The 15,296-nt window shown below is 40.5% G+C and overlaps 1 protein-coding gene across 1 annotated transcript in view; it reads left to right on the forward strand.

Annotated features, from left to right (window-relative positions):
- The window catches only part of kif18a (kinesin family member 18A), a 102,621-nt gene that overhangs the window by 28,513 nt on the left and 58,812 nt on the right, over positions 1 to 15,296 (forward strand). Inside the window, exons 7-11 of the mRNA XM_010890491.5 lie at positions 5,084 to 5,263; positions 5,373 to 5,447; positions 5,590 to 5,666; positions 6,450 to 6,612; positions 15,055 to 15,219. Of these exons, the coding sequence (XP_010888793.1) occupies positions 5,084 to 5,263; positions 5,373 to 5,447; positions 5,590 to 5,666; positions 6,450 to 6,612; positions 15,055 to 15,219 (660 nt within the window). The remainder of the gene's footprint in view (positions 1 to 5,083; positions 5,264 to 5,372; positions 5,448 to 5,589; positions 5,667 to 6,449; positions 6,613 to 15,054; positions 15,220 to 15,296) is intronic.

A 15,296-nucleotide genomic window follows, 5' to 3' on the forward strand; every position in this document is an offset into this window, starting at 1 on the left:
ATCGGAATTGTTCATTTGTCTAATATAACTGCTGATAAAATACTTAGTTTTAAATGCGCTTCTCTGGCAGCCACATCTCCATGAATGGTTTCTGCTTATATTGCTCAATGTCCCGCTTGCAGAATTATCAGATAGTTATCAAACAGTTTTACGTCACAAGCAAATAGCCTTTCAACACTCATATTTGTGGGAAAGAAAAACGCAAAGAGATGCAACGTCAGTGTGGATGCAATTAGATAGCTAACATTCATAGTATGGTAACAATTAATATATTGGCGGATACTCCCCCATATTTAAGTTTTCACAGCTAGGTTTAGCAAAAGTAACGTCAACTTTGCTGACATTAAAGATTTCCCCTTGGTTGTGAGGAAATGTTTGCCTATCATTTGCAATTTACTGGCTACCTAGCAAACTGCATGAACATTATTTGTTGGATTACCTAACATTATTTGAATGTGATAGTTAGTGTAGCTTTAACAAATGTATTTGATTACCATTTATTTGGTCAGCTGACTAGCGAAAAACAATGTTTTATTCTTGCATGTCACGTATACCAAGGCTGGTCATACTCTTAAGCTTGATGCAATACTCTGTGCACCAGCGTAGTGAAGAACTTCCGCTTTTGTCTAAGTCGGTATTGCAGTTTCCGGTTTATTTACAAATACTCATCCGCATTAGTAAACACCTAAACTCACAACAAGATGAGTGATGCTGTTGTACGAAAAATAAAAAGGAATATAATGTACGTGACTCATTTAAGTTTCAAGGTACAAGTGGTGCATCATTTTAATCAGGAGAATGTCCTCTTTTTAGTAAAATATGCCTTGCGCCATTCAATGACTTTAAACGCTAGATTAGAAATAGTCAGAAAAGGCGATTATTTTTTTTATATACTTCCACTTAACGCAGGTTTAAGCGCAATTAATACCATATGGGACCAGATGTTTACTTCCTATGCCAGTTGTTAGTTTTCAGTTTCGTTGTAAAATGAGGTTACAGTAGTAAAATAAAAGAGGAGACCTGTTTTGGTGCTTTTTTTTGAGGCTATGGAATTTTAAGCTTCATTCAGGTTAGAGGCTGAACGAAGATTTGTTTCAATTCACTTGCTATGGGGACGCGCTAGCATTCCAGCTCAGCCAGTGTTCTTTTGCCGTTTTTGAGGTTAGGGTGAATTTTTACGCGTTCTATTGTCCCGCCTAATACTACACTAAAAAGGAACACGTCGCTAACTAGCTTAGCCGATTGACGGCCGGCACACCACAGTAAACTACTTACCCTCGTAGTTGTGCAGATAACTCTAAGTAGAGTTTGAATCCATTGTTCCGCTTGCATGTTGGAGCAGGGGACCAGGCATCAACAATTCGATGGACATCACTAATGCTTATTTTAGGCAGGTCTTGGAGACATCTACTAAAAACTGAAATTTTGGGCGACGCGGGTGATCGCCTTAAGTAAACCGGAAAATTATATGCCGACATCTGGCTAAAGCGGAAGTTCGTCCATACGCTTGTGCACAGGGCCTATAGCAGAAATACTCTGGCAGTAATAGTGTTGTTTGATTCCCTGTTATGTTTACCACTGTGTTGTCACCTTTTTCTTTTAACAATACTCTAAGCGTTTGGTATCTGAGGAGACCAATTGTTGTAGTTTTGAAAGTGAAATGCGTTCCCATTTTTGCTTTGTAGGATTTCATCTGCTCAACAGTTCAGTGTCTCCTTTGTCATTTTTTTCGTTTCATAAAGCGGCAGATGTTTTCAATGGGTGACAGGTCTGGATGTCAGCCATGCTGTTGTGTTGCGTGCAAAATGTGGTTTGTTATTGTCCTGCTGGAATAAATAAGATCTTCCCCAAAAAAGACATTGTCTGGATGGCAACATATGTTGCTCCAAAACCTGTACATATGGTTCATTCACATATACTGGCTTTTGAACTGTGCGCTGATAACAAGCTGGGTGGTCCCTCTCTTTAGTCTGGAGGATGCGGCATCCATGACTCCCACATTTTTTTTTTTATATTGGTTTGTCAGACACAGGACAGTTTTCCACTTCTCAGTCCATCTTCAATGAGCTTGGGCCCAGACAAGGCAGTGGCATTTCTGGATCTTGTTTATATATGGTTTCTTCTTTGCATGGTAGTTTTAACTCGCATTTGTGGATGCAGCAATGTATTGTATTTACAGACAATGGGTTCCGGAAGTGTTCCTGAGCCGATGTAGTGAGGTCCACTACAGAGTGTCGTGTCTCTTTTTAATGCTGTGCCATATGAGGGCCTAAATATCAGTGCCATGCAATATTGGTTTTTGGCCTTGTTCTTTTGCTTACAGAGATTTCTCCGGGTTCTGACTGTTTTAATGATATTACGTACGGTAGACAGGTCCCCAAACTTCATGCAATTTCATGTTGAGAAGAGAGATTCTTGAATTGTAGCACAATTTGCCCCTCGACTTAACTTCTGAATGACACATCTCTGGGATGCTTTTTTTTTTTGTACCCAATCATGTTACACTTCTCTTTTTTTTAATTATATATATTTTTTTGACCAGACCGTTGCATGCCTGGAACATAATTATAATGAGTAATTTACACACTAGAAATTCACTGCAGCTAACCCCAATTTCATATTTTCAGAACTTCGACACGTTTTTTAATTTTATTTTTGGGAACAAATGCCTAACTTGAACTCAGTTGAACTTCTTGTGGTTTTCGTGTCTCACAAGAAATGTAATCATAATAACGAAAACAACAAATAGGTTGTTGACAGGGCTGCACGATTTGGATAAAATATTGAATTGCGATTTCTTTGACACATATTGCAATTACTGTTATGATTTGCTATTTGAAAACATGGGTGTAAACAGCGTAGGTAATCTCACTTAAAAATAGAGATAATAGCCCACAATTTGCTATTAAACTGAATAAAAATGTTCTACTAGTTCTTTGTTTTCTATTTAACATTTATTATCAATTTGAAGCTGCAGCCTTTGTCGAACTATTCGTTTAACTGCTCATTTAGTTCAATGGCGTTTGCTGTTTTTATGCTGTTGCCATAGCTGTTAAGGCAACATTTCTCAACCATTGAGGTATATTTTCTCCTGTATTAAGTTTGTTTTCTAGGCACTAACATTGAAGCCGAAACTTGTAATAACCATGCTGTTGTGTGTGGGACAATATCTTGGTGCCACTTGCTAACTTGACAGACATCTTTCGCTAGCAGTTGCAGTGTTAACTGAAAATGTTGAAAAACAATCAAGTATTTAAACTAAATTAATCCAGGTATTACAGCACTCGCAAGAAAAACAATTATAGACCTACTATGCATGCCTGTTGCCTCGCGTAAAGTGTGTATCATTCACTGTTTTTTTTTTAACCATTTGTCTATAATGTCTACCCACCTATTTGACCTACAGTGGGGAAAACAAGTATTTGATACACTGCTGATTTTGCAGGTTTTCCCCACTTACAAAGCATGTAGAAGTCTGTAATTTCTGTCATAGATACTTCTACTATCTATTGACTAGAGAATATGCCAACTAAAATCTGCGACTGGCATTAGATTAGATTCACCTTTACTGTAATTGAACAAGTACAGTACAACAAAACGCAGTGTCCGCCTAACCATAAGTGCAATAGAGGAGGGCAGAAAATGTACAAGTATTAAGTATATGTATGTACAAGTGAAATGTTTAGTTGTGCAATTAATGCAAGTACATTACATATGGCAATTCTAAATGTGAAATGCGCAATGGAAAATTTCCTGAAAATGTTAAATTGTGATGAATAGTTGTGCGGGTACAACTGGCAATTCTGAATTTGCAATTGAGGCAAATTGAAGGAGTGGGCTAGCATGTGCAACTGAAATGCAGGGATTGCAGCAATCACGCGTCCAAGGTGGTAGACTGGTATGTAACAGTTAAATGCAAGTACTGTGGCTGTTCTAAATGTGCCATGGAGGCAAGTTTAAGATGCAACTCTGCATATTCAAATGAAATGCAGGAATAGCAGCAATGCCACATACCGGTAGAGTCCAGTAGGACAAAGGGTGGCTATGGTTCGTGATGGGTCACAGAGTTCAGCAGTCTGTTCCATGAGCCTGCTGGTGTGAGAATGGAAAGGCGCGTACTGCCTGCCTAATGGGAGGAGGGCCAACCGTTTGTGGCATGGGTGTGAAGAGTCCCTGGTGATGCCCTGCGCAGACACGTGCTATCTTGGCCCTGCTCTCCTTGAGTGAGAATAGCATACATGGAGACAGTTTACTTCAAGCACTTTATGAAGTTTGACAAATTGTATTCCCTGTTGTCTCTGTTTAACCCTATCCCCTGGGAGGCCATAAGTAGGCCACTTGCATTTAGTAAATGCTTTTAAAATCTAATGCCCATATGGTCTCCCCTACCACACCGTTATTCACTTTAAGGGATGGTACCAGCCCCAGCTAGTATAGGTCCCATGACCCTGAGTTGTAGTTACTGATTCCTTTTTGTAGTTTGCTCCCTGGACCAGTTGCCTGTTGAACAGGCTGTTTGCTGTTACATTGATAAATCTGCTTTGATTAAAGAGTTTTTGCTTAATTGGTACAATGACATTTTTATCGCATACCTTTGTTAACTGTGACCTCCCATTGGACCATGTGAAATTATAATGATTTACTTATTCCAGATGTATGTTTTGGTAACCCCCAGCCGATAGCAGATTACATTTCTTTTGAATAATTTCTTTATGATTCCTGCTAATTCCTACAGTTCGACTGTCAATGGACTGAGACTCTTCTGAACAGCTGAACTAATGAACTAATGTTTCAACTGCCATTTGCAAGGCCAGACTGAATTCACAGATGTAGTTATGAAAAACATTGATACCTGAATCGTGTTCACTGAATGTGTTGTTACTGCCCCTGTAAGTTAAACATTTATAATGACCTGAAGCAGCCTTATTAGTGTCTTGTTGTCAAGGGCTTATAGTACATTTTGGATTCATTTGAATTGATTAAAAAAGGGATTTTTCAGTATTAAAAAGTTTTACCCCAAACCTGAATGTGCCCCATGTTTTCAATATTTAACTAGCACATTTTCCTATTCCTGTTTTTATAGCTGAGTAAGAAAGCCCACATACCATACAGGGACAGCAAGCTAACACGACTCCTGAAAGACTCTCTTGGTGGGAACTGCAGGACCGTCATGATCGCCAACATTAGTCCCTCCTCCAAGTCTTTTGATGATACCCACAATACGCTTAAATACGCCAACAGGGCCAAAGAGATCAAATCATCGGTCAGTAAACTGTTCTTAAAACAATGTTATAAAATTTACTTTCAGTGCTTTCTTTAGTGTGCCTTGATCTGTCCTTTGAAACAACCAGCATGCATACATCTGTCCACAGCTCAAGAGGAATGTTGTCAGCTTGGACAGTCACATCAGCGAGTATGCAGTGATTTGCGAGAGGCAACGTCAAGAGGTACGACAAATAACCAATGTCTTCTGCCAACTGTAGGAAACTGCCTTTTTATTGCCTTCTCATTTATTACATAATATTATACTTTGTCTTGATATAGCTTATTGTTTGTGCCTGAAGATGTTATATGTTCTCTCCTCTTCAGATCATTCAGTTGAAGGAGAAACTGAAAGGGTATGATGAGAGGAAAATGGGCTCTAATACCATCTCCAATACCAATAAGTAAGAACTTATTTATTCTGCCTCTGTGCGTGCAACAACCAAAATGCAGTAATAAGTTATGCATAACATTCAACCACAATGAGTATTGTCATTTAAATGTGTATGTATTGCATATCATTTCAAATGGGGGGAACAAAGCCCATGGATTTAGTGGGTGGAGAGTTCGCTCTGGATTTTTGATAGGGGCAGTTGTGAGCTACAGAAATAATTAAATATAGACTACACTGACATTTATTTAAGGTGCCCCAGAAAGCAATAAATGTCCTTCCTTCAGTCCCCCCAAAGGTAGAAGCGGCAACTGCATAGAATGAAAGAAGGGAGGGGGGTGGGCGAAAAGCTGAATGAGTCTTACGCCTACGCTTTTCATTCACCGGCATGAGAATTCTAAACTCACACAATGAGAGGCTCTGAAGAGAAGGCAGCATGCTTCTCACACTATTAAAATTTCAGCAGTCTTGCAAGGCTACTGCGGCTACTACGTCACTGGGGTTATAATAAAGAGTGCAGTCACATTTCAGCGACAGCTCTCCCCTGTATCTATTTATTTATTTATTTGCATGCATACAGCTTTTCCTTTTTCAGAATTAGACATTTTTGCAAGGCCAATGCCTTATTGGGTCATATCTGCATAGGATTATCCAGGGCAGTAGTCTGATTTGTACATCATTAGACCTGATTAATAGTACAATATTTACAGGCTTTTTACTTAGGAAAAGCAAACATTGAAAACACTTCTAATAAATCAATTGCACTTGTTAATAAAAAACATATTTTTTTTGTCAGAATGTCAGAGTCCCTGAAGAGCATCTTCTCCAGTCGTACTCAGATCAGAAAGGAGTGCCTTGTCCTGGAGCGGCAGCTGAAGGAGAATGAGCTGCGTCAGCGCATTAGTGAGGAGTGCTATCATCGTGTCCAACTCTTCAGTGCCAAAGACAAGACTGATAAGGTCTGGAAATGGCTATGTTTTATGTTAATTTTAGCCAATGAATGATCCTACAATCCGTAATAAGGATGCATGTTTAAACCAGATTGGTCTTGCCATTGTAGGGGCTTGTATCCGCACAATAGTAAGTGGGACTGGTGGGTGAAGAGAAGAAAATCTAACTTTTGATCTCAAAGGTTCCACACGAGTCCCAGGTTATTGAAAGAAATCCTAATAAATGGCCCTTTTTTTATTTAGAATGTCTGACTGGTCAGGTGAAACATCTTGATTGTCTCACATGACTAATCCGACCTAATGAGCAAACTGTAACACTAGGAATAACACAATTTTAAAGCTATGGGTGCATCTTCTAATTGCAGCCTTTTTCGTTGAAGTGTGTAGTGAACTGCTTTGCTGCAGCATGAAGGTTTGTCTGGTCAGTATTCCCATTTATGCCCTGCCTGGCCTGGTTTTATGGGCTGAGAAAAAAAGCTTAGATAGTGATAACTGGTATATTCACTGGTTCTCTTTCCCATAGTTGTCTGCAAGGTCCTCATGTTGTCTAAATGCTCACACTAAATAAAGGCCAATGAGTGACATTATTACTGGAGCTAGCTAAACATGGTTTGAACCTGGTTTGATTCTTGCATATTTCTTATTCTTTGTAATGCCACTCTTCTCGCCCGTTTATTAAACCTAATGTTTTCATTGATCTTACTGCAGTTGCTTGTATTACATTTTTTATGCGATGAATACTCATAGTAATACTATTAAAACTATAATTTAATTTACTTATTCTTTCAACATTCCAAAGCTCTCATTGTTTTAAAACTGACAGACTTTCAACGTTCCAGCATTTTTACATTCCCCCCCCAAAAAAAAATGTAAACACAAGTACGCACCCTTGTAACCTGATGCCCCTTGGAGAATTTTTTAGAAGCGATTTCCGATGTGGTCGTTTTCACATAATTTCATGGTTGTTTTTTTATATTTTCATAGAATGTTGGTAAATGAAATAGAGTAAGGACTTTGAGATTTTTATAGCAATGCAGACTGTGGAATTGGATGTGGTTTTGGACACTGACATGTTTTTTTTTGTTTTTAATCACTGAAGTCTTGGCCTTCACAGAGACCATAGCCTATAACTGCTACTGTAGAACCTCTACTGTAGGACCTCCATTAGCAATAACTTGTATTACATTTCTCCTTTAGCCACTAATTAGTCTCCTTGAGTGAGGTTTGAAAGGTGTGTGGCATATACTGCCTCGCTTCAGGTCCTGCCACCACTTTTCAATTGGATTAAGGTCAGGAATTTGACTTTGCCACTCCAGTAAAAAAACATATTTCTCCTGAGCCATCCGTTTTCGACCCATTTCCTTGACTTATGGCCTGACATCCTGTTCAAGAATCTCCTAGTTTACCTCAGAATTCATGGTTCCCTTGATGTTGTGAATTAATGGGTACGGTTTGTTGAATATTCAAATAACTGAAATTAAGCAAGTTTTTGAGTACTTGTGTATTCTTTTTTTGCTTCAAATAGTTTATTTTTTTACTTCTATGTGTTTTATTGGTTGAAATATGCCTGAACATGTTTTTTCTAAATACTATTAAGATCCCAATCTCTTTTTTTGTTTTTTCATACAATGCTATACCATAACAAAACTTTTCTAACACATCTTTCTGCCATGCGCTTCTTCGCACATGTTTGTTAACTAAAGCGGTAGTGGTGTGGTGACCCACTCAATAGGAAATATGGAATCCATATACGCTGATCAGCCGTAACATTTTGACCATCTGCCAAATATTGTGCGGGTCCCGCTTTTGCAGCCAAAACAGCCCTGACCCGTCATGGCATGGACTCCACTAGACCTCTGAAGGTGTGCTGTAGTATCTGGCACCAAGACGTTAGCAGCGTTCAAGCCTTGTATGTTGCGAGGTGGGGTCTCCATGGATCGGACTTATTTGTCCAGCACATCCCACAGATGCAAAATTGGATTGAGATATGGGGAATTTGGAGGCCAAGTCAACACCTTGAAATTTTTGTGGTGTTCCTCAAACCATTCCTCAACCATTTTTCTTTGTGGCAGGGCGCCTTATCCTGCTGAGAGGCCAATGCTATCAGGGAATACCGTTGCCATGAAAGGGTGCACATGGTCTGCAACAATGCTTGGATAGGTGGTACGTGTCAAAGTAACATCCTCATGAAGGGCAGGACCCAAGGTTTCCCAGCAGTCCATTGCCCAAAACATCACACTGCCTCCGCCGGCTAGCCTCCTTCCCATAGTGCATCCTGGTGCCATGTGTTCTCCAGGTAAGCGATGCACATGCACCCGGCCATCCATGTGATGTGTAAGCGAACGTGATTAATCAGACCAGGCCACCTTCTTCCATTGCTCCGTGGTCCAGTTCTGATGCCCACCTGCTCATTGTAGTCACTTTTGGCAGTGGACAGGGGTCATTGTGACTGGTCTGTGGCTATGCAGCCCCATTCTCAACTAACTGCAACGCACTTTGTGTTCTGGCACCTTTCTATCAGTACCAGCATACATTTTTTTCAGCAATTTGAGCTACAGTAGCTCGTCTGTTGGATCGGACCACACGGGCCAGCCTTTGCTCCCCACGTGCATCAATTAGCTTTGGCTGCCCATGACCCTGTCGCCTGTTCACCGCTTTTCCTTCCTTGGACCACTTTTGATAGGTACCACTGCATACCGGGAACACCCCACAAGGGCTGCAGTTTTGGAGATGCTCTGACACAGTCGTCTAGCCGTTTCAATTTGACCTTTGTCGCTCAGATTGTTACGCTTGCCCATTTTTCCTGCTTTTAACTCATCAACTTTAAGGACAATGTTTGTTTGCTGCCTAATATATCCCACCCGCTGACAGGTGCCATGATAACAAAATTGTCAGTGTCCTTCACTTCATAATGTTATGGTTCATTGCTGTGTACCGTATAGCCTAATGTTAGCAAGTTGTCTTAATTATTTCTATTGAAGATGGAATATATTTATATATGTTTCCTATGAAAAAATTATTCTGCACAAAGCTATGTCAAGGTAGGCTGTGGAATTTAAAGGCAGTTAAGCCAGCAGAAATTTTTTTTTTGCAAATAACATAAAGCCGGCTAGCTTAGCTAACTAGGTTCGGTAGACTCTTCCATCCAGTATACTCAATGTTATGTGTTGATGAATGCTGTCTTCTACACTGCTTCCTCCATATGTGCGCTTGCTTTTTTTACACGAGCTGCCATCGAGCCTTTGTTTGGCGAGAACGTCACCCACTTCTGTGTGGTATGGTTAGTTTATAACATGATTTTCGGTTACCCAAATTCTGTTCAGATAAGAAAACATACTATTGAACACATACTTCTGGTGTTTGGCGGGTTCTTCTAATGATGCTGCCATTTGAGGACCTATGAGGTGTCTGTTTGTCAAACTAGACACTAATGTATTTGTCCTCAGTTGTGCACCGGGGCCTCCCCCTCCTTTCTATTTTGGTTAGACCTAGTCTGCACTGTTCTGTGAATGTTGTACTAGAGTGCATTATATGAGATTTTCAGTTTCTTGGCAATTTCCCGCATGGAATAGCCTTCATTTCTTATTACAAGAATAGACTCATACTATACTAGTCTAAAGAATGCCAGTTTCATTGCTTCTTTAATCAGCACAGGTTTTCAGCTGTCCTAACATAATTGCAAACAACAAACTGTATTTTTGATCAATTTGATATTTTAATGGACCAAAAATTGCTTTTCTTTCAAAAACAAGGACATTTGTGACCCCAAAACCGTTGAACGGTAGTATGTATCAGTGTAATACAGTGTTTACATAAAACAAAACATTACTACATTCAATTTTCAGATCTTTCTCGCCCTTTAATCCACAGTAATGTAACGCTGGAGTTTTTGGTGTGAATAAACAAACCTGGGTCCTTCTGGCCAGTTGTGGGGAAACAAATCCCAACTCCTTAAATCTCTGACAAGATGCCAACCACCTTAGGCCCTATGAGGGACCGAATGCATTAGCTTCTTCAAAGCAAGGTGGCTGGAGATGTTTATCTACAAGTTGGGATGCTGTGTAAAATGGAAATAAAAACAGAATGCAATGATGGTAATCCGTTTAAAACCTTTATTTAATTGAAGGTAGTACAAAGACAACATCCAATGTTGAAATTGGGGAATGTTATTTTTTCTTGAAAAATAAATGCCCCCATTGATTTTGATGCCAGCAACATGTTTCTTTAAAGCTGTGACAGGGGCAAGAAAAGACTGGAATAGATGTGTAATGCATAAGACCCTGGTAGAACATCTCAACTAATAAGGTTCATTGGCAGCATCTACAAATGCAAGTGAAAACTCTACCATGGAAAGAAACCATAGATCCAGAAACGCCGCTGCCTTCTCTGGGCCTGAGTTCATTTAAGCTGGACTGAAGCGAAGTAGAGTTAGAAGAAGTAAAGTTATTTTTGGATATCTTAGACGCCGGGTCCTCCAGGCTAAAGAGGAGAGGGACCATCCAGATTATCAGCGCATAGTTCATAAGCCTGTGTCCGTGATGTTTTAGGGGTGCAATACTGCACATGGCATGGGTGACTTGCACTGTGAGGGCATCAGTAGGTTGGCTTTATTTGATGGCTTGTGTCCATCCATCTTCCTCTTGATCAAATTTGAGGTTTTCAATGGTCTGGAGATTGGGCTGGCCATGACAGGGTCTTGATCTGGTGGTCTTCCATCCACACCTTGATTGACCTGGCTATGTGGCATGGAGCATTGTCCTGCTGGAAAAAACGATTCTCAGAGATGGGGAACATTGTCTGAGTAGAATGAAGCAGGTGTTCTTCCAGGATAACCTTGTACTTGGCTTGATTCATGCGTCCTTCACTAAGACAAATCAGCCAGATTCCAGCCTTGTTGAAGCAGCCTCAGATCATCACCGATCCTCCACCAAATTTTACAGTGAGTGCGCGAGCACTCTGTGGCTTGTAGGCCTCTCTAGGTCTCCATTTAACCATTAGACGACAAGGTGCTGAAAACTTGACTCGTCAGAGAAGATGACCTTACACCATTCCTATACGGTCCAATCCTTACGGTCTTTTGCAAACTTCAGCCTGGTTCTTCTTTGCTTCTCATTGATGAAGGGCTTTTTTCTAGGTTTGCACGACTTCAGCCCTGCCCCTAGGAGCTTGTTTCGAACTGTGTTCGCCGTGCACTTCACCCCAGCTGCTGTTTGCCATTCTTTGTGTAGGTCATTTGATGTCAACCTATGGTTGTTGAGTGACATTTGAATGAGTTGACAGTCATCTCGGTTGTTTTCGCCCTCTGCCAGTCTTTAACTTGGTTGTACCCAATGTCTGTTGCTTGACCTTGTTCATATGAACCGCAGTCTTTGAAATTTTCAGGATGGATGCAACCTGACGCTTACTGCTTCCATCTGCCAGTAAAGCCAGAATTGAACTGGTGCAGGACAATGCCCAGCCTCATGTGGCCAGACTGTATAGGTAGTTCCTGGATTGATGCCATTGACTAGCCCTCATGTTCCCCAGACATGAATCCAGTTGAGAACCTCTGGGACGTTATGTATCAGTGCATCCAATGCCACCAAGTTGTGCCGCAGGCTGTCCTGGAGCTCACTGATGCCCTCATCCAGGTCTGGCAGGAGATCTCCCAGGACACCATCCCCCTTCTCATCAGGAGCATGCCCAGATGTTGTTGGGAGTACATACAGGCACGTGAGGGCCATACACCCTACTGAGTCACACTGAGTTGCTGTGATGAAATTCTGACAAGTTGGAACACCCTTTGATTTAAATTGTTTACTTGGATTTTCAGTGTTAGTTTGAATCCAGCCCTCGGTTGATGATTTTGGTTTCCATTGACAGTTATGTCATTTTGTTCTCGATGAATTACACTATGTACAGTAAAGATTTTGATCTTTAACATATTTTGTTCATCGAGACCCTGTGTGTGATTTAAGTGTTCCCTTCATTTTTATTGTGGGTGTAGTACAGGCAATCATATTGTGGAAGTCATTGGGTCTAATGATTGCCTGCATTGTGGCATAACAGCCAAGGAGTATGAGACCATTTTACAGGACCAGGTGCTCCTTCCTGATGTTTCAATATACAGGGATGATGTTAGGCCCCCATGCACACTGCTTAATGAATTAGTTGTTTTATAAACTCCCGGATGATATCAAACTTCTTCCATGGCCTCCCCAATCGCCAGATCCCAATCTGCTCATCATTTTAACCTTTACAGGAAGTTCTGGAGCACATTTTGCTCAGTTGATTTTCTCAGCCTTCAATGAACTGGAGGCTTTTCTGAAGGCAAAGATTGGCCTTCCTCCTTATTATGTTCTTACGTTTATATATTTTAGGTGTTTTGGTATTTTAACCACCCCCTGTATGCAATCACAGGAACAATAGATTAATTACCATGCTAAGAGGGAGGTGTTAGAGTTGGCTAGTTAATCTGGATTACGTTCTTTTATAGGCTGGTGGCCTACCTGATGCTTAAGTCATGAATCTCACTTGCTTGGTCAACTAAAGTTAATCCTGAAGCGTAATGGTGTGCTGGTAGGCCAGATTAAGTGGAATCATGACATGAACGTTCAGCTGCGGCCTGTTGCAAAAAACATTATCCAGCTCTGCTTGACTGTTGCGGTTTGAAAATATTGAAAAGAAATCGTCCGGTGCAACTCAAAGCGTTGAGTTGCAAAAATAAGGAAGGATGCAGAATCACAATGTCTGTTCTCTTAATTTCCCAAAATTAACATTTATCACATAGTGTGAAACTGTGCAGGTGGCTGGCTAATTTGTGTAATTAGAACTATGGGTATAGCAACTGGTGCCGGTGTGCCATTTTTCCAAAATACTGGTTATTAATTATCGGAGTAGTATGTGTTTCTATAATAATAATAAAAATAATATGCTAGCAGCTGTCAAATTGAACTTAACCCAAATTTTAATACAATTAAAGGTACTAAAATATATTGGAATTTTGTTGTCATAGTGAAATAGTCCAGTGGTATATACAAGTTTCTTGCAGGGTTTGCCATAACTTGTTTTAGCTTTGGCTGCTTTTTGTTTGAGGTTTTTGTTATTCTGACTTGGAGAATTGAATACGCCGTTCCAGCTAGAGACCGCTGCTTAAGTAGGTTTAAACAGTGTTTTCAGAATGGGGTCTTTACGGTGCTTTATGTTTTTGGAAAGAAAAATTCTGAAGCTTCAGCATGAACAGTCTGTTTTATTTTTGTCAACATTCACAATTTAATTTATAGTTTTTATTCCTGCTGGAATGTATCCCCAGACCATGACTGCTACATTGCTTTGTAATTTAATTTTTACCAACCCTTCGGATATACTGTCGTCATTGTGACCCAAACATCTTAAGTATGAACTAATTCTGCCATAAGTTTGTCGATCGTTTTTTCTCCATGCTTTACGGCCTTATGCATAATTCAATCTCTTCTGCTATTTTTACTAATACTACTTTAGCTTGCAAGTAAGTTAATTCATTCCAAAAATGTAAGCCTTTTTGCCGTTTTGCTCTAGCATAACATCTGCCTTAAATCAGAGGACTTTGGCCCAGTGAGCAACGCTCCAGTTCTTTTTCTCCTTCGCCCAGGTAAGATGCTTCTGACGTTGTCTCTGGTTCCGGAGTGGCTTGACACTAGGAAAGCGACAATTGTAACCCGTTCCCTGGACACGTCTCTGCGTGGTGACTCTTGATGCACTGGCTCCAGCCTCCGTCCACTCCTTGTGAAGCTCCCCCAAGTTCTTGAATTGGCTTTGCTTGACAATCCTATAAAGGTTCCGGTCATCCCTGTTGCTTGTGCACCTTTTTTCTTACCACACTTTTCCCTTCCAGTCAACTTTCCATGAATATGCTTTGATATAGCGCTCTGTGACCAGCCAGCCCTTTCAGCAATGACCTTCTGTGGCTTACCCTCCTCGTGTAGCATAGCACCTGGCATAAACATTCTCTTGAAGACAAATGGCTTGCCATTTCTTTGCACACCTACTTCCAACCCATTATTAGCCAATTATGAGGCATACGTGTTTGGTGCTCTAGCCTGTCCTTCTCATTTTAATGTTTTAGTTATGTCATTTTAAAATCTTCCATTGGCTAATTGTAAACTCTCTCAACTGGCCACATGGAGACTACAGCATGAATTACCAGTGTGATGACGTTGTAGCAGCAAAGTGTGTTTCCGATTTACGTGTCATTTTATAATTTATTTTCCCCCTAATTTTGTTTTAACAAAATTGATCAAAAAAATGCCTGTTTTACTGTTTAAAGCGAATTGGCTGTTTCTTCACCTCCCTTCCTTTGAGTAATGGCAGAAGTCTGATTTTGGACATTTCATTTAAAAGAAAATACATTGATTGTTGATAACCGTTTAACTGCTCCAATCACACCTACATACACTAATGTATTCCTATCTGCGTTGTTCTGTTGTTAAACAGGCTACCTGCAAACACGAGCGTAAGCTGGCGTCCCTGCTCTCACAGCAACAGTACATACGCAAGAGGCTGGAAGAGACTGAGAAGCGATTCCTTGAGAATGACAACTGGCTGCACCGTGTGGAGAATGAGATGAAGCTGCAAGAACAAGACTCACAGCTTCCACAGGTGAGTCAACTGCTGAATGGCTCCGGAGATGAGGAAAAACTGACTTAGGTGGTGTTGGAATGTGTGGGTTATGTTAG

The sequence above is a fragment of the Esox lucius genome, chromosome 2 (assembly GCF_011004845.1).
Source record: "Esox lucius isolate fEsoLuc1 chromosome 2, fEsoLuc1.pri, whole genome shotgun sequence".
Lineage (NCBI taxonomy): Eukaryota > Metazoa > Chordata > Actinopteri > Esociformes > Esocidae > Esox > Esox lucius.